At 34.5% G+C, this 20,342-nt stretch overlaps 2 protein-coding genes, 1 long non-coding RNA gene and 1 pseudogene across 4 annotated transcripts; 2 read left to right on the plus strand and 2 right to left on the minus strand.

The window, feature by feature from the left end:
* The first annotated feature begins 3,835 nt into the window (after positions 1 to 3,835).
* On the plus strand, positions 3,836 to 5,719 carry LOC147551730 (uncharacterized). The gene is made up of 2 exons (XR_015238095.1): positions 3,836 to 4,016; positions 5,120 to 5,719. It is a non-coding gene; the product is annotated as an uncharacterized LOC147551730 (long non-coding RNA).
* Positions 5,720 to 11,403: 5,684 nt separating this feature from the next.
* LOC147551731 (allene oxide synthase 1, chloroplastic-like) lies at positions 11,404 to 13,424 on the minus strand. Its single transcript, XM_086670508.1, has one exon. It carries the CDS (start codon positions 13,231 to 13,233, stop codon positions 11,659 to 11,661), a length of 1,575 nt encoding a protein of 524 aa, XP_086526634.1. The 5' UTR covers positions 13,234 to 13,424; the 3' UTR covers positions 11,404 to 11,658.
* Positions 13,425 to 14,829: 1,405 nt separating this feature from the next.
* On the plus strand, positions 14,830 to 15,517 carry LOC147551732 (eukaryotic translation initiation factor 3 subunit F pseudogene; annotated as a pseudogene).
* Positions 15,518 to 16,703: 1,186 nt separating this feature from the next.
* On the minus strand, positions 16,704 to 19,651 carry LOC147551733 (octanoyltransferase LIP2p, chloroplastic-like). Of its 2 annotated transcripts, XR_015238566.1 has the most exons (5): positions 19,262 to 19,651; positions 18,866 to 19,130; positions 17,840 to 17,990; positions 16,822 to 17,712; positions 16,704 to 16,782 (listed from the first exon to the last, which is right to left on the minus strand). XR_015238566.1 is itself a non-coding variant. In XM_086671702.1 (4 exons), the coding sequence occupies exons 1-4, from the start codon at positions 19,414 to 19,416 to the stop codon at positions 17,417 to 17,419; spliced, it is 867 nt and encodes a 288-aa protein (XP_086527828.1). In that variant the 5' UTR covers positions 19,417 to 19,651; the 3' UTR covers positions 16,704 to 17,416. The 2 variants fall into 2 exon arrangements, 1 of the variants encoding a protein (XP_086527828.1); XM_086671702.1 differs by having other exon boundaries at positions 16,704 to 17,712.
* Between the last annotated feature and the right edge of the window lie 691 nt (positions 19,652 to 20,342).

Genomic DNA, 20,342 nt, shown 5'->3' on the forward strand with positions numbered 1-20,342 from the left:
CGGAATAAAAAATTTCGGCCGGGCACTTTATTAAAAAAAAATTCTCTATCTTCTTCCTCCTTTCTCTCTCTTCTTCCTCCTTTCTCTCTCTCTTTTCTCCTCATCTTCTCTCTCTCCCTCCTCTCTTTATCTCTCTCTATTCCGGAATTTTTAGTAAAGTGGTCGGCCGGAATTTTTTATTCCGGCCGGCAACATTCCGCCGGAGAAGAAGGGTGAGGTAGAGAGGAGGTGGTGTGGTGGAGGAGTGATAAGATGAGGTGGAGGATAAAGAAAGGTGTGATATGGTTTTTTTGGTTTTTAACTTTTTCACAAATAATTCAGTTTTGGCCCCCGAGGATAATTTCGTCAAAAATTTAGCCCTTGGGGCTAAAACGAACTGCCGGACACAATTGGGGGCCAAAATGGCCAGTTGGTCACAAATTGGGGGCCAAAACGGAATTAACCCAAAAAAAAAATTATTTTTAAATAGGTATAACTGTTCAAATGGCTAGTTGGAGCATTCAAATTACTATATAAATTTCTCAAATTAATTTATGACTAGAAAAGTTCGACCCCCCTCTAACAAAACTTCTGGTTCCGGCCTTGCTTGGTTGAGAGCTTCAGGAAACAATAACTATAAATCTATAACAAGTGAGGAGAGATGCACACTTGAAGAAGATTTAAGTTAGAGAGAGAAGGATGAGAGACCTTGGAGAAACAGATGCTAGAATAGAGGAGGCGATGAAAGAGTTGTTCTGGTAGTTTGGGGTATTTATAAACTAAAAGGAAGCTTCTAGGGTTTTATCTAACTGTTGAGATATAATCTTCAACAAGAATATGATCCCAACCGTTGAAGTATTAAATTTATCGAGTTATGAAGTGGGCGGGTCAGTCGAGCTTTACGTGGACGGGTGTTTCAGGGCGGGTAACGGGTGGGAGAACCTACCCGTCCTCCGACTACGAGTTCCCAAAAGATCGGGTCGGGCTTACCCTAATCGGGCATCGGTCGCCCATGGTGCACCTTCGAACCGGATTTACACGTGCGTGTTTCGGGTTCTCGGACCGTTTTCCCAACCCTATGGTACGCTGAGTGAAAAGTGACTTGTGAAAGTAAATTGACCAATTTATGTGAAATGTGAGTGAGAAAGTAAAAAAGATTGCAAGTGTATAAAATTTCCCAAAATGCATCCTATGAGGGCTTTATTCCGAGCCGGACCTTTAGGAAATAGTGAAAGGTGGAATCTCTGTACTGGCTATAGACCCCATTCTAAATGTTGTAAAAGTTTACATGGCATTGATGAAATAAACACACATTTAGTTCAACTTAATACTAATATAGGATTTTAAGTCAAAATAATAATTATAATAGATATTTAGTTCAAATTGACCCATCTCCATAGAAAAAACATATCTCTATCATTTCTGTTTAATCATAATACCCATTATAATCTTTTATATAAGAAAAAACTCACTTTTGAAAACCAATCTCCAGAATTCTCTTTGTTTTTCTCTCAGATTTTTCGATTAATTTCAAACTTACTATATGTCGCAATATACACGTTATTTAGTATCAATTATGTATATTTCTACAACAAAACACATTTAGTATAGCTAAAGTATGTCTAAATGTCAAAGCTACTGTATTTTTCTGTTTATTGATTCTTGTTTTGTTTCATAAATAACGTGTTATTTATTGTTAAAGTTTCATACTTTATTTCATTTTTTTTATATGTGTCATACATAACCCATTATGTATCAACAATGTTTCTTTTAAAAAGAAAAATGACTAAAATCCTTTTTTCTGAGAAGATTGGACTTTAATCCCTTTTTGAATTTTATTTTGGACTTAAAACCCGTAGACCCTTGATAAATCAAAAATATATTACATCTGAAATTGTATAAACTAAATAAGTATCATCTAAAAGACATAGTAAGCCCTAAGGCCCATATAACCTTAAGTCTGTCTTATGGAGCATAAAAGGCAACTTTGTTCATATATCTACCTTTTTTATTACAAAATTATGTTCATTTTTTTATTTGGTCCCTCCCTTAGTCCGCCTATTGATGTAGCGGTGCACGTCAACGATACAAACTGCATGGGGCAAGCAGGGACGGATTTAAGATTTTTGCTTAGGGGGTGCGGATTTATATGCTTAAATAATTTTTTATTTACAAACACAGTAATTAACAAAATATTTATATTAATACATTAACGATCACAAACGCAATTCACGTCATGAGAGTTCATATTTTGAAATGTTCGCAAAATCGACTAATGGTTAATTTCACTAAAACCTTATTTTTCAATAAAAACTACTAAACTATCATTTAGCCACGGATCACTCTCTTGTTTCTTAAGCATGTTATAACTGGCTACATATCTGAAAAAATTCTTCAACGGAAGCAATTGCAACCGGCAAAGTTAGTGCTAAAGTGATAAAAAAATAAACTAAATGATATGTTTTATATCTCTTAGTTTCTCCTCAATGTTCTAGCAAGAGCTCCAATCTCATCTAAATTTGAGAAATCGTCATTCTGCCTCATATCGTAAATGTAGTTTTCAAGCTGAGAACTAAGAAATTCTGATAGATGAATTGAAGTGTATAAGGTCTAAGGTAGACAAATTGAATTTTATATGACTTAAATTAGATCGATTGACGTTTGTAGGGATTTATGGTATATGAGTTGAAGTTTATAGGGTTTCGGGTGGATATATTGAATATTATAGGGTTTATGTTAGATGAATTAAAGTTCATAAGATTTATGGTAGATGAATTGAATTCTATAGGTTTAGAATAGTTGAATCAAATTTTGTAGAGATTTAGGATAGTTTTTTAATAAAACCCAGAATATCAAAACAAATAGAGTACTACAAACAGGATCACAAAAAGATGAAACGATAGAATATAGGACCTAAAAATAACAAAACGGACAACAAACGGTTTAATTTTGTAATTAAATAATTTCAATACATGTAAAAGTTATATAATTAGACTCAAAACCCGAAACCTCAAGTTCCCTCTCCATCACAACCTAAAACCTTCACCACTAGACTAGAGTCTTCTTGGTGCTAACAAACACACTGATGGTATGTATAGATATAAATGCATATATGTAAAAAAAAACATTAAAAATGTCTGTAGGGGAACTCGAACTCATTTTCTCACACAGTCACAGCTTCACCACAACCCACTCCTCCACCAGTACACCAACACCTTTGTTGTGTCATCTAAATACATCATCGGTACATATTTATTTATACATGTACAAAAAAAGTTATTACTATTATTTTCTTTTCTCGGGAGGATCCATGGGGTGCGGCCGCACCCCCATGGATCCGCCCCTGGGGGCAAGTGAAGAGAGGAACTCATTTCTTTCTTTCTTTTTTTTTTTTTGAGAATTCGACAACGATCTACGTTCGTCGTTACAAGGCATTGATGCATCATAGAGATGTAATAAGCACGATAACCGCCTAACTTAAACCGAGAATGAAAGAGGCTTAAAGTCCGACAACGAAGAGGCCTAAAGCCCGACAAATTATTACATTATTTATAGCCTAAATTACATAGGATAAATCTTGATGGCAACTGCTTCCACCGAGACTCGATCCCACGACCTCATGGACTTAAGAGGGGTGTCCAACCGTTACACCAAAGGGTGGTGGACAAGGAACTCATTTCATAATAAGGTTTATCACAACTGTGCCCTTTTACTATTTAGATCATTGAATTAAGGAACCATTGTATCATTCCCTCATCTTGGGGAGAATGATATTGTAGTGCTCCTACTAATATTTAGGGTGCCTATAGTAACACCCATTTAATACCCCACTTCATAGAAACCCTAGCCCCTCTTTGTCCCCTCCTTTTCCTTTCTTTCTTTTGAAACTTTAGCAGCCTCATTTTGGGTTAGAGAGAGAGAAATAAAGATTTTGGGATTTTCTAGTGAGAGAAAGTTAGAGGAAGAAGAAGGGTTTGGAGCTTGGTGATTTATCTTTCTTGTTCTTCACTTGGGGCTTATTTTGCTTGGGATCTAAGGTAGATTTCTATCTCTCTAGGGCTTGAATAGCCATTTTTATAGATAAACCTAGACAAATTAGATGAAACTAAAAACCCTAGATTTTAGTATTACTTGAACATAGACTAGGGTTCTTGACACAAATATATATACTAGAAGTAGTAGATTTATATTCCTACAAACTTATTTTTTTGGGTCTCTTTGAATCTCATCTATGTGTTAGATTTTGAGATTATTTGCTATAATGACATACTTGATGAACCATACAATCTTCATTTACATTTTCATGCTAGATTCATGTATTACAATAATATTTAGGGCTAGACCTCTTTATTTGCCATGATTTTAGTATACAACTCTTATAATTAGATGCCTCTCACTATTGGACAATACTCTTTATATAGATACATGAACATGTGTTAAAACTCAACATGATATGAGAATTTTAGGCTATTATCATCATTGATTCATTACTTGCAAACATTATAAATATGAAACTCGTATGTCGTAACATACTAATAAATATGATTTTGATTTATGTATGTTATGGTGTGATGCTAATGTATGTGTGACGTGATGGAGTTGGTGAAGGGTTGTAAGAGTTATGTGGTTGGTTCGACCCTCTCTACCGGATGTGATATAGGTATTGAGCGTATGGGGTCGGCGCTAAAACAATGGATGACCTTGTGGACCACATTCTCATACAACGTAGATACCAACTTGTCACATTGCTTTTGGTTGTTTATTACAAATGGTGTGATATTATGTATGTGTGACGTGATGGAGTTGGTGAAGGGTTGTAAGAGTTATGTGGTTGGTTCGACCCTCTCTACCGGATGTGATATAGGTATGGAGCGTATGGGGTCGGCGCTAACACAATGGATGACCTTGTGGACAACACTCTTACATAAGGTGGACACCAACTCGTCATGTCGCTTTTTGTTGTTTGTTACATATGTCGTACACTTTATTTCTAATGGTCACAACTCGGATACTATGCTTGGACATCTTTACATGATATGTGGTTGTCTATTTATTTTGGTAGCTCTTGAAACTGTCTATTGAGGCTTTAGAGGTTTCGAAATCTACTTGTTGGGGTCTGACCCAACCTTTTATTTTTCAGGACAAGGAAATCGGGAAGTGCCACCTGCTTGAGTCATAGTTAGCCTTGGAGGAGTTTCTTTAGTGGTTTTCGGTCTTTCTTTAGGTAGTTATTTAGGAGTTGTATCTTCTAAACACTTGGTGTTATTTATGTTTTATCTTGTCCGACATTTGTGTCGATGACTTAGAGACATCCTGTGAGTTTTGAGAAACTTGGTAAAATTTTATTAGATGATTTATTGTTACTTTTTGAGCTTCATGTTCGATACTATTTGTCTCCTTGATGAGTATATCGTATATGTTTACTGTTCTGCGGAGAAATGCTTTAAGTTTAGGTTTTCATGGCGGCCGACGTGGAAATCTGGATTTGGGGTGTTACAGATATTTTGATAGTATTGTTAGTTATTGGAAGAAAAGGTTTTGATTCATGTATTACCAACTCATCTATGGATAAGATTTTCAAGGAGTGAAGTTTCTTGAAACTGATGTTTTGCTAATGCTATTTGTAGTACTGTTGAGCTTATGAAAATACGAAGAGTTTCTGGCTATTTGTAGTTTGGATTCAGTTTTCTTTGGACTATTTTAATTTGAGGCTATATATAGTTCACATTCATTTGATTCAAATTATTTTCAGTTTCATCCTATTTGTGGTACAGATTCAGTTTGTTTCATACTATTTCAGATTCAATCTGAGGCTATCTATAGTTCAAATGCAAATTTGGTTTTAGAAACTTTTAGTTTTATACTTATTGCATTTCACATTTTTGAGACACATTCAGTTTCAGACATTGATTTTGAGACATTTTCAATTTGGAACACTTGTGGCTTTTAAGTCTATCAAGTGCAGACGTACCTTTGATACCATGTTATGTCAATTGACAATAAGTGGAAATGACCTAGACAATATGTACCCTTCTTCTGTGTGGGACTATTCTCACAACATTCAGTTTTTAGACTATATATAGTTCAGATTTAGTTTAATGCAAACTATTTTAACTTCAAATTGTAGTTCAAATGCAGTTTTAGTCCAAACGATTCAACTTTGATACCATGTTAAGTCAATTGCCAATAAGTGGAGAAGACCTAGACATTATATATTCTTCTTCTACGTGGGACTATTCTCACAATATTCAGTTTTTAGACTATACATAGTTCAGATTTAGTTTAATGCAAATTATTTTATTTTCAGATTGTAGTTCAAATGTTGTTTTAGTCCAAACGATTCAACTTTGATACCATGTTAAGTCAATTGACAATAAGTGGAAAAGACCTAGACATTATATACCCTTCTTATGTGTGAGACTATTCTCACAACATTCAGTTTTTAGATTATATATAGTTCAGATTTAATTTAATGCAAACTATTTTAACTTCAGATTGTAGTTCAAATGCAGTTTTAGTCTAAACGATTCAAATTTCAAAGTATTTATAGTTTAAATTATGAATTTCAGACTATCTGTAATTCAGATTCAGTTTGATTCAGACTTGTTCATTTTGTGACTATTTGTAGTTCAAATGCAGTTTGATTTTAGAAGATTTCAGTCTCCAGATATTTGTAGTTATGATTCTGTTTGACTCGGACATTATAAATTTCAGACTATATGTTTGTCAACTTGAGTTGGATTCAAACTATTTCTATTTGAGACTACTTTTAGTTCACATGCAGTTTGGTTCAAGCGGATTTCAGTTTCAATAAATCAAATTTAGTTTAATTTATTATGAATTTCAGACAATGAAACTGGGATCCAGTTTGATTCAGACTTTCTCAATTTGAAATTATTTCAAACTTTAATTCCAAATTTCTGTAATCTTGTAAATCCACTTGATACACTATTTGGTTCTTTTATTCAGATAAATTTACAATTTTTGAATAACAAATTCCTTATCTGTTATTCAAAATACTTTGTCCTCCATTGTAAATACCTAAATTTATAATGAATTGAAACAAATCTCAAAGATTAGAACTCTAAATACTTTGTCCTCCATTGTAAATACCTAAATCTCATTTAAAACACCATATCATCGAATTGAAACAAAAAAAACATTAATACGGATAAGATCATCGCTCACAAACAACTTACAAGTATCTATACGACAAAGAAAAAGGGTTCTAAATAGAGAGAAAACCTAAGAACTGGTTCCAAGATTGGAAGGGGCACTCTGAGAATCAAACATAAAATAAAACTCCTATAAAATAAGTTGTCAAACACGGTCGGTTTAATAGAAATTTGTGGGCTTCGAGTTCGCGGAATCTAAAATAAAATAAAACTTCTTTAGTTGTCCGGACTAATTTTATTTTTATTCAAACTCTGTTTAACAAAAATTCGTGGGATAAAGATGATATTTTCCCGAGTTTATCTCCAATGCCCCTAGCCTCTGTACCACGTTTCTTAGTCAGTTTAGTCTTCCTCTGTGACTATATATTTTGGCCAAAATTAACAAAGAACACACAGAAAAAATTATCATCTTCCTCTGCTTACTATGTTCTTTCTACTATCTCCAATACTGTGCGAGAAAGAAACAGTAGATGTGGTAAATTAATCCTTGGAGATTGACTGGAGTTATACAATTTGCACCTAGATTATTGTGAAATCACTTTGAAGTCAGTGGTCTCCGTACCACGACATAACAAGCTATAATCTGATTTCTCCATTGATTTATTCTTATGTTTCCAGCAATGCACACTTCATGTAACGCATATGATAGATACGTCTGTGCCTGACTGACATAGGTTATATCCTAGTTTACAAACATTTTCGAATATAAGAAAAATTGTAGATTACTATTTGGAAAATTGTGCTCAAATTTTTTTTTACTGCATTACATTTAGGATACAAAAAAGTTAGTTTAGTGGTTTGCTTATTACTTGTGTCATAGAAGAAACTTGAGTTAAATTGAACAAAAATTGTTTCACTAACAAATACACGAAAACAACATTTGCAAATGATATAAGGAATAAAAAGAGATGTTTATGGAATATAGATTAGCATGGAAAACATGCATATGATGACCTGAATTATTCTCCTTTGGTGGTTGAAATATGTAATGCTCTGACTCTACGCGTTTTTGACCTAACTACACCAAGGAAGGGTCAATTTTAACAGTCCCCATGTCGACTTTTCTATATGCTTTAACTTTTTTTTTTTTTTGTTGAAGAGTTCTATATGCTTTAACTGACCAATCCATCATTTTTGGTGGCATCAAAAAAAGTTTAAAAGGGACATTCCTCAATATTTCTTTTCATTCCACAATGATGCAGAGGAGTGGTCCAGATATTCATAGAATAAGTTTGATGTTGTCAAATATAAAGACAAATGGTTGAAACTGTCAAAATTGAAGCTGTACATGTTTTTTTTTGTGGAATTTCAACTTCATTGATAGACTGGTTAAGCAGTAATGAGATAGAAAGTCAAGAAGTTAAATTAAAACAACAGAAAGACAAAAGGAAAACCACTAACGGGCCAAATATCTTTGGGCCACTGCGTGGGCCTCGCCATTGCTGGAACTAAAGTAGTGAGAGATTAGTGGGTGTGTAACTACCCACTTCTTTACTACCCCTGCCCATGATCAGTGGAGAACGTCTATGGTCGGTAACTGCTGTCGATTGATCACCATCGTCCGGTAGTATCTCCTCTTCCGATTGATCACCATCGTCCGGTAGTATCTCATTTGAACATTTTGAATTTTGGTTATGTTTTCACTCTCCCACAAAGTCAATACTTTGAATTCAAGAGGATGTTTGGGTTGCATCTTTGCCATAACTATCTCTCGTTGTTTATCAGCGAGATTTTTCTCTAGTAACTCCATTAATTTCATTCTAGATGGACATAATTCAAATGCATGCCCCAGATAACCACCATAGAAACAAAATTTGCATATTCTCACAAATCTTAAAGTAACCTGGTGTGTTTGGCCTCCCGTAATTTGGAGAATTACTTCTCTTGGTAGAGGTGATGAGATATTAACCTTAACTTTGATTCTGTCATAAACCGACCACTTTGATTCTGCCATAAACTCCCAATGGTTGTCTATGATCAAACACTTTATCCCGGAGAAATACGAAAAAATAACAAATAAAGATCCTAAAGATCAACGAAACAGGTCCTAAAGACCAACAAGGAAATAACCTTTATTTAAGGACAAAGAAAAAGAAACCCGGCGAAGGGTCCTCCCTTCGCCGGAGGAGCAAAGAATACCCTGAAAGAAAAACTCAAGAAAACGGTTATGGGGAGAGAGTAGAGAGAGAAAATGGAGGAAGGAAGCTATACATAGTTGGAATTGAATCAAATTTTAAGTGTTAGTGTCTTTTGTGCATGGTTGTTGTTTGCGCCACAAAAGCTTTATTTTGACCGTCAAAATCCATCATTTATGTCTTGAAATTGACTTTTAGTAGTTTGTTTAACCATTTTAATATGAATTTTTGGGCACATAAATTATGTATTATTTATTTACCATTACGTGTATTTTTCACCCAAAACAGTAGCCTTGATAAGTTTACCAAACTACCCAAAACCTTCAAATGTTGTAGAGTACATGTAATTTACGAAACTGTACATGTAATTTATAATACAATATATGATTTTTTTTTTTCTTTAATGTATGTGTATTTATGTGTGTAGATTCGATATACCAGATGAAATTTCAAAGAGAATCATCAAATCAAAGTGAGTCAACGAAACTAATGGAGAGTACATGGGCACCATTTTTGAACCAAAGAAGATTTTGTACTTTTTTTTGTAACAGAATGTAAAGGATGTGTAATGTAAAAGAAATTATGTGTAATTTATTGAACAAGACCTACATACATTTGATAAATTATGTTGTATACTTGACAAATGATGGTTTCCTCGTCATAAATAATACATAATTTACGTATTTGTTTCATCATTTGTATTCTATGTGTATTTATGTATGAGTAAAAACGAAAACATATGTTGCTTTAATGTTCCCAGAAAAATATACTATTTCCAAATCTGAAAGTTAAGTGAGAGAAAGTGATATATATGTTTTGTATATTAACCCCCAAATCACGCTAAATTGATCCTAGAAAATATACTATTTCCAAATCTGAAAGTGAAAATTGATTTGAATGGAAAAAAATTTACATAGTAAGAGAGAGAAAATTGATTTGGTTACGATTTTTTTTTAATTGATTTGGAAATAGATTTGCTTTCCAAAATGGTTAGAAGATAGAGAAAATCAATTTCGGATTTATACGTTAGCTGCTTTAAATCCCCTAAATCACCCCCACATTAGAAACATTCCAAATTCACCCTGGAAAATTAAAAATCTCGTGATTTTTGTAGGAGGGACATGGACGGTAGTTATTTCATAAAGAATGAGTTATTATGTCCGTAATGTAAAAGGACTAAATATCCATGTTTTGGGAAGATTGGATCATAAACCTTTTTTGAATATACCCACGGACCCTTTTAATATTTTTATTTTAATAAGTTCATTAGCTATTTATTTAGAAGTTTTTTTTTGTTGAGAATATTCATTTAGAAGTTGTTGATTTGAATTTGATAAGATTTGGGAAACTCTAAAACTATATAAAAGATATAGTAGTTGTTTAGTTCATTCAATATATCAATGAAATTACAATAGTTTCTCTGTGAGTTTATTATTTATCTAATTTTAGATATTGATTTCAAATTTTTTTGAGTTTTTCGTTGCGCCACATAAGAGAAAGACGAGAGAAGTAACAAAGAGAGAGAGAAGAAGAAGAGAGAAAGAGAAAGGAGAATAATATTTTCTTTATTTAGTTTGAGGGTCGGCAAAAAGTTTGGTCGGCCGACGACCTTAATCGGAGAAGACGATGAGGTGGCGAGAGATATGACGTGGAAGAGAGAGGTGATGATATGGAAGAAAGATGAGGTGTCTTTAATTTTTTTAAAATGAATTCCATATTGGTCTCCTATTTTGTTTTAAACAAAGTTAGAATTTTGAAGAATTAATCCGTATTTAAAAGGTGACCAATCTTGAATTTTAAAATCACTTTACAAAAAGAGCAATTATCGAAACAAAAAAAAAATCATTACAATATACAGACAGTACCAACAAAATGGGATTAATTTTGAGTTTATGAAAAATATAGGGTAAAAAGGAACTGATCATAAAGTAGGAGGCCGAAAAGAAATAAGTCAACATATAAATGGTATGATTGATGATTTGAGACTATAAATGGAACTCCAAGAAAAAAGTTATTTATGGAACTCTTTACTGGATTATCAAAGTATAACATAGTTTTTTTGTTGAAAAAAAGTATAACATAGAATCGACTAAAATGAGACTTCAAAATAATTCTTTGTAACTCCCAATATACAAGTTTATTTATATTTTAACCCTGAGTATATCTCAATTAAATAACATATACCTTATACAAGTTACGGGGGATAAAATTGAGAATCTCCCAACACCTACAATAGTTTATCAAACCCAAGTTTCGAGACCGACAACTGATACACGCCTCAGTCAGTTCTTTTTTATTATAAGGAGGAGAAAAACACTGAATGTAGGACTTCTGATTCTCGGTTTTGATTCAGGTTGATTTTTTTTTTATTAAAAGCTGGCCCGTTTAACAGAAGTTAGAGTTACAGCATAACCCAATGCTGTTTTTTCAGCTTCACAATCAAAAGTGTCGTAACGGAGAAACAACTCAACAACCAGAAGCCTAGAAGCCAATACAATAAAATCTTTCCCAGCACATTGTTTATTCTCCACCGTCGGATTATCCGTTTCAGGTCCGTTGGACCACAAAACATGTTTCAACAATTTTTCTCCTTCTCCCATGAAACGGTCTGGTACAAACTCTTCACCTCTCTCAAATATCTTAGGATCTTTGGTTGCGAACGGCTGAAATCCATACAAAAGTTCACCCTCTTTAACCTCAAATGCCGAATCATGACTTTCTAGTACAAAATCACGTTTCGCTCTTGCGTACTGTGCTGGTACGGGTGGTTCCATTCGTAACGCTTCGTAAACTACTGACTTCATTAACGGCATTTTCTCCATTACTCCCATCGTTACTTTACCTCCGTTAGATTTAACCGCAGATCTAATTTCTTCTGCTAATTTAGCATGCAACTTCACACCAGATCGACCAATCCATTTAACCATATTGGGGAAAAAAAGTTTCATTCCCCCAAATGAATTAAAGCATGTGGTAAAAAGAAGATTATGACAAGCTTCATCCCTCTTAATACCCATTTTTTCCCCCTCATCTAAAATCCCACCTGAAGCCTCATAAAAGAAATCATAAAGTCTTTGATAATCTTTTTTTACTAAAAATGGTGGAAGAGGAAAAGTATGAATTAAGGGATCTTCAAGAAACCAAGGTAACCCAAGAGTAAGAAGTGGGCCTAGTTGAAACAAGATCCATTTAGCTATCAATTTTGGCCCATCTCGGCCCAATTTAGTGTCGGCCGGGTTCTTACCGTATAATGACCGGGCCAAGAAATTAAAACAAGCTTGATCACTCGGAGCACAGAAATCGGCTTTGGCTTTAGAAGCTAACTCGGTTTCAACTGAATCAAACAACTCGGAAAAGCAAGATCTAAACTCGGGTATAACTCGGTCTCGACTAGACATAAGAAGGAAGAAGATGAGTTTTTTGAGTTTAGAGTGATTCGGTTCAGACGGGTCAAGATAAGATAAAACTCGGTAACCGCCGGTAAGTTCAGTTGACGGCATATAAGTTCCGGTAAAAACATCTTTCTTTTCAACTTTTGATAAATCAAAAAGAACAGGAAATGATTTACCATCAAGAAGAACAATAACTTTAGGGTTGGAAGATATGAAATTACCTGGTGGCATATTAGCTCGAAAAACAGTAGACCCATATTTCTGGATTTTAGATTTAAAGTAAAGATCTCGACCCTGAAAGTAAAAATAATCAAGTCGATCTTTAGTTGGACTGATTAATGGGATACCATAGTTTCCTGGGATTTTTTTGATTGGGAATTTGGGTTTTTCTTGTTCTAATGATGATGATGATGAGTTTTTTTCTGAAATAGAAACTGAAACAGGACGGAATAGTGAGAGATGGGTAGAGATGTTTTTTTTGTGATTTGATGGTAGTTTGAATTGAAGAGAAGGGGAAGGAACTAAAGATGAAGAAGAAGAGAAGGAAGCCATTTTTTCTGACTGGAATCAATTTTCCAACTACCTACTTCTATTTATTTGCGATGGAACTGAAATTTAATAAGAAAATTGAATCAAGTAGGTCTTTATTGTGTCTGTAGTTGAGGGAGTTTGTGTATTTAAATGAATTTTTTTTCTCGGCATTTGACCATCTAAGGCATATAGGTCACTTTCCACTTCCCTCCAATACGAGTAATTACAAGGGCGGCCATATGTTTTTATCGTTCACTAAAAATGTTGCTATATGTAAGAACAATTTTATTTTTACAATAAAGATTAAATTAACTACCGGCTCAAAATGAAAGTTCCTTACTCTTTTTGGATGGTCTCAAAATGAAAGTCTCATACCATATATAGCCTATAATATCTAATATTATAGAAATATATACTTCTCTTTAATTTTAATATCAAGTGCATTTATTAGAAAAGATAATGCATGTACTACTTTTGTTCAATAAAATTCACTGGATTGAATGACACTAAATGTCAATATTCTTATTTAACAAAGTAAATATAGAAACACAAAACAAAAATAGATCTAGTGAATGGATTGTGAATACGAGACCGCCCTATCTTTGTTGTTTGTTAAGTGATAAACAACTTTGTAACATATTCGACTCCCTTGTCATTGTTGTTTGATGAATTTTTTTTTTTCAAGTGCCACTTCATTTTCAACAAAAAAAAAAAAAGTGCCACTTCATTACACTTCAAATTTTAAGTCAATTGATAATTTTACTTAATACTTTTTTCCCATTTTGACTCTCATCTCAAAAGTAAAAGTGAGTGGGAATGGACGGTAGAGTTGAAGGAGATCCAACCGTAGTTAGAATATAATCCGTGGGCTGATGGGCAGATAGAATGTGGCAGACATGTGTATGTGCACATCACATCATTTAAAATTGAGTAAGATTTTGCATCTCTACTACCGTTGGATTATTTTAATCATGTGAATAAACAAATAGACTCGTGGTAAGGGAAAAGAATCTCAAACTTTAAAATAAAAGCACGTGGTCGGTCCGGCTTATTATATGTCTCAATTCAAGAGCACTATTAAAGAAAAAACTCGGTACTTTTCCCATTACCTATGTAAGAAAAGCCCAAGATTTGGATCCAAATACGAAAAAAACCCACTCGGGAATAATAATTTTAAAAAAATCCAATTTTTAAACTGTTGGCAACACTTTTGAAACTATTACAACACTTTTGAAACTGTGACAACATATATAATTATGTGTGAACAAAAACAAATTTGTTCATACATTTACAAAATTGTTGAGAGCAAATACAAAATTGTCGAGAGCAAATTGTGTTTTGTTCAGAAATTTTCATAAATGTTTTGTAATTTCAAATTTTGGGTTTTTTTTGCATTATTATTCCGGGTTGGGCTTCATTTGCTATTTTGACCCGAATTTTGGGCCTTATAATTTTCCTCTCTTTTTTTTTTTATCAAAGTTGGTGACATTAATAACAATAATCAATTTAAATGATTACACTGTTCTTGAAGTAATTACAATTACAAAGAAGTAGAACAAGGAGTACTTTTGTGCAATCTTGTTTTGTTTGGCTATACAATGAGGGAAGGCTAATATAATGTTTAATAAGCAACTAACCGTTTGCCCACCGACCTTTCAGGGAGTTATTTGCTTCTCCGGAGAAGGGTCTCCCCTTCGCCGGATTCCTTTCTTCACTTCAAATAGAGATCTAAACACCAACAACGATGTCAGGCGACTCAGCCAATCACACAATTCTTTCCGTTGCCGACCAGTTTGTCAGCCAAAGTTCATCCCGTTGTCATCTTCAACATCTGCGATTGTTATGTGAGGCGTCCAGATCAAGCAGAGAGGGTGATTGGTACTCTTCTTGGTTCAGTTCTTCCTGATGGAACCGTCGATATTAGGAACTCCTATGTTGGTCCATATTACGAATCTTCCGGTCAGGTGGCATTGGATATTGATTATCACCATAACATGTTGATATCTCACCAGAAGGTGAACCCTAAAGACGTCTTTGTTGGATGGCACTCAACCGACTTCGGGGTCTAAGGTGGTAGTGCACTGATCCATGAATTTTATTCAAGAGAAATACAAAATCCTGTTCATTTAACTGTTGATACTGGATTCAAGAACGGTGAAGCCAGCATCAAAACTTTTGTTTGATTCATTTGACTTTAGGAGATCGACAGCTTGCAGCACAATTTCAGGAAATTCTTCTTGATCTTCGCATGATTGAAGCGGAAAGAGTTGGGTTTTCTTCTATGGTGGCGGTGGTTTTCCGGTGATAGTGGCGGTTTTCTAGTGACAGAGGCGGTCATCCGGTAAAGGAGGTGATTTTTCCGGAGACAGCGTTGGTTGTTTTAGTTTTATCCAGTTTTTGTCGACCTTTAGGGTCTTTTCATTCTCGATCTTTGGGATCTTTTCATTTGTCGACTTTTAGGGTCATTTTATTGAGTCGGTGTCTTGGCAATTTCTTTCCCTTTATGAGGCACTTTACATTTAAAGGTATATAACTCTCATAAAGTTTTTAAAGAAGAGAAATAAGAATTCTCATCCATGTAACATTGTGATTTTACCACTTATGAATGAAATTGGTTTCGCATGGTTTCAAAAAAAAAAAAAAAAAAACAAAACAAAAAGAACCTAAGAGGTAGTAGTGGAACAAGATTCACAAAAGAGGTACTAGTTGACCAAGATCTTGTTTTGCTCAGCTAAAAGTTTTTCTCAAAATATTTTATTGCTCAAAATTACAGCATCCTCACCCGAATTGAGGCCATTTGTGGATGTAGACAATGGAATTTGATTAGAAAGAATGATATTCTTGGAATTTGATTAGCAATAAATCACTACATTAATTCTTGGAATTTGATTATCAATAAATCACTACATTAATTCGCGCAATTAGTGTTATAACTTAAATTAGATATTATATGAATCTAAAGGTCACAATTGACTCTCACTTGTACGTTTAGGAATTCTCTTTCGAAAACATATCATTCTTTTGATAGTCCCACTCAGTTTTTTTTGTTGTTGAGATTATAGTCACCCTCAGTTAGAGATCAAAGACAAACATATTACTACCACTAATTCACTCAAAGCAAGAAATAAACCACACAATTATTTTAAGTGTGAGAAGTAATAGGATAATTGAATACTTATGGTATCTGTTTACTCTGTTTTCATGATGACATGACCTATAGTGATTCATAAGATAATTGTACTTTTTTTCTTTTGAAAAATGACTACGATAGTTATTACAATGACATTAATGCAATAATCTAAACAAACAGTAAATACTGTAATAAATTTGTCGGGCCTCAAGCCCCTTTCACTCATGGTTTAAATTAGGTGGTTATCGTGTATGTCACATCTTCATGATGTATCAATGTCATCTATCGACTAACATAGATCGTAGTCGTGTTCTCCAAAAAAAAGTTGAGGTAATTAATGGAAACTAAAATTCAGAAGACATGTTGCGAAAGAGTTCATAAACTTAAATGCTAAAAATTCAGACACAATAACTCAGATACTCTAATGACTTTTAAAACGACTATAATCTAAAAAAAATAGTTGGCAAGCACTGGGCAACTAAGGATGATAATCCAAGAAGACTGAACTAGTATAAACAATGCAAACTACAAACGGTAGGAAAAACAATGAACATGTCTTCTTTCTCACTGTCCGCGTTTCTATTTCTCTAACATTTCACATAGTGAAATATATGCGAGGTGAACCTTTTCAATCTAGTTTTTGGGTTGAGAGAAGCCAATACCACACAAAGAGAGTGAGAGCCCGAATTGAATCGAAAAAAATGTGCAAAAATTAAACTAAACCAAACAGCAAAAGCCAAAAAGAAAGAAGAAGAAGAAAAGCACTGTCCTTTGTGGGTCCTCTGTTGTTTTTTCTCATGTTTTTGCAGCTGGTTCCCATAACTGCAATTCCAGTAAACTTCGATTTTATCGCTCAACCGACTTATTCTTCTTCCGATCTCAGACATCTTAATGACAACGTGGGCATTACCGTAATCTTGATGTTCTCGGTATGATTATTGATACTTTTCCGATAAAGCCTGTTGGCAGTGCTAGTCTCTCGCTACGACAAGACCGAGAGACCGCCCCCGTAGGATGATGATACCTGACAGCTCTCTAAACTCTGCTAAAATCTCCAATCTCTTCAATCCGTTACTATTTCAGAAGGTCCACGTTACTTATGGAAGAGCGATCGATGGTAAGCTGGAAAACTTCGGAGAATTCCTTGACTAAGGATTCATGAACTGCATCCATCAGCTGAGAAGCACTGATATCTATGGAAGGCCTTGATTCCTTTAGTAGTGACTGAACACTCCCAACCTCACGGTCACGAATACCACATGGCACTATGTGTTGAAAGGGAGTTAGATCTGTGGTTACATTTAGAGCTAGACCATGATATGTTATCCATCGAGAAACCCGTATTCCAATGGCGGCAATCTTCTGATTTCCTTATAATGAAGCAAAATAAAGAAAAAAACAGATGAGAACCTTATTGATTTTGATCCGATTTAGCCATGAACATAGACACGATAAAGGAGCAATTAAGTCCATACAAAGAACAGTAGGAAGCCTTACCAACCCAAGTGCCAGTTAAACCCTCAAGACGAGAAGCCTTAATCGCGAATGTTGAGGAAAGAACTCGTATGACTACTTCCTCGAGTGCCCTTAGATACCAATGAAGATCCATCTTATGGTAGCGCAGATTGATAATAGGGTACATGACAAGCTATAGAGAAGCAGAATTTTATCACAAGATAGAAAAGATAGCTCAAACATGTAACTCAATTAGGTGGGGCTAGGTCAATTATAACCCATGATCAAAACATTTTGCCAAGTCAATCATCAAATTTGGACAAAAACGAGGAAAAGTACTAGAATGGAGGAATTATGATCTAAACAATTCATTAATTCTTCAAAATAGTAAAACAGTCACACTGGTTTACACTTCAAACAGTAGTAATTCCATACATTGAATCTTTCGATTAAACTAAAGTAGCTCTCTTTCTCATTCTAATCTAATATCCATTCTGGATTTGTTACAACAGGTAACGAAGTTTAGTAGGGTGACCGTAAACAAAGTGGATAATTTGATTCTAAACAGCTGAGAAAGTAATATGGTGATCAGAAAAAACTAAATCAAACGATGAATTTACTTAATTTGCAATTAGAGCTTCTGGATTGTTAGAGCTCACTGCACCAAACTCTCCTTGAAAACTGGCTTGCAAAGAAATTTACCTACTTTGCAAATTCTAATGCCCATGCGATGTGGGACGATGTTAAAACCTCCCCTCACTGCCAAGGCTCAAGTCACTCGTCACTCGGCAATCCCCATCCCCGCAGGGCTAACGTCACAAAGTCCCCACCCATCCCTAACGCACTAGTCTGATACCACGTTAGAGACAATTGAGCCTAGCTCCCCTTCAAAACCAGCTTGTAGGGAATGTATTGAACAAGACTTATATACTTTGCAAATTCTAATGCCTAGTTCATGCGGAATAATGCTATTCTAGTTATAGATTTTCAAAACTATAAAGAAAATGGCAGACATGAAGAATACAAAATGTAGCAAATTAATAAGAACAAGATAAGTGAAATAAACACCTGTCCAGGCCCATGGTAAGTAACCTCCCCACCTCGTTCCGTCCGAAAAATATCCAAAGGAGGATCTTTACTATTAAACTTGAAATGATCTTCTGAACTAGCAGTACCCAATGTATAAACAGGATTATGTTGAAGTATAATTAGGGTATCTGAGGAATCATCACCTCCATCAATCAAAGCATGTCTCTGCTTAACAATGGATTTTTGCCATGACCATGCTTTTTCATAAGGAACAAGTTCTTTATAAAAATCAAAGCATTCACATCTGAAACATGGCAAAGTAGTGATTGGTTTATATTCAAATCGGTAAAGCTAATGACATTTTAATTGAAAGAATCTTATTTTGAAAATATTGGGTAAGAACTGTTTGTGAAAATGCCAAAGATAAGAACTTACCTTCTCTGTATCTGCTTTTTAGAGCTGGGTTGTGCAGAGTTGGAATCTTTGATTTTGTTTGATTTCTCTGAGAGAGCACTGGGATGGCGGTTCTTGTACGCTCTCCTTCTATGGAATTGAGGTAAGCTAGGGTTCGGGGATAATGATATAATCATTCTCTCTCTCTCTCTCTCTCTCTCTCTCTCTGGAAACACCCCGAACTCTAGCAAAATGAACTCTAGATGAATGATGCACTGACTTCTCAAACTGGCAGATAATGCCCAATTTTCCTAATCAACATCATCAATCTAAAAAGAAGGGGCCATGAGTAAAACAACAAAAATAAAGAGTATATGTTAATAAAAAATGATGCCCAAATTTTCTAATCAACCTCATTAATCTAGATCTAGCACGTCCAAGGGTTTCGACCAGGATATTAACCGGGCATAGTATCACAGTCGTATGTTAATTTGGTTTGAAAAGAAAAAAAGAAAAATACATCATAAAGACAGTGAGGTAAAGTTACGGAGGAGATAATTACTTTCGCATAATTACGCGGATGCCCCCACGGATAGAGAATATGTAAAATGGTGACCAATACACGGACAACCGTTTTTCTTATATGGACAACTATCTTATGTGGACAACGCAAAAAAATTAAATTTTTATATGGACATCAGTTTCTAAGGGGACAACTCTCTATTATTTTCACTCAAGTCCTCTTAGAATCAGATGTATTATTTGATGACCTCTCTCTTTCTCCATAAACCCTAGGTTAGTTTAGTCTTCATCTCTTCTATTACTTGTTCTTCATCATCACCCAAATTTCTAGAGAGAGAAACTCCTTGGAGAAGCATTGGTGGTTATGGCATCAAACAAAGGCAAGGGAGTTGTTGTAGAATCTCCCCAAAGACAAAGGTTAGAACCCTAAAACTCTAAAACTAACCATTAAGAAGAAGATGGTACTGATGGCAGAGAAAATTAGAGAAGATGTGGAAGAAGAAGATGAATCTGTTGGTTCCGACTCTGAAAACAATGGTGAAGAGGAAGATGAATCTGGTAATTCGGGTTGTGCAAAAATATGGCATAACAGAACATCACT

This window comes from Eschscholzia californica, unplaced genomic scaffold, assembly GCF_041429995.1.
Source record: "Eschscholzia californica isolate CP2 unplaced genomic scaffold, dmEscCali1.0.p SCAF_3, whole genome shotgun sequence".
Taxonomy (NCBI): domain Eukaryota; kingdom Viridiplantae; phylum Streptophyta; class Magnoliopsida; order Ranunculales; family Papaveraceae; genus Eschscholzia; species Eschscholzia californica.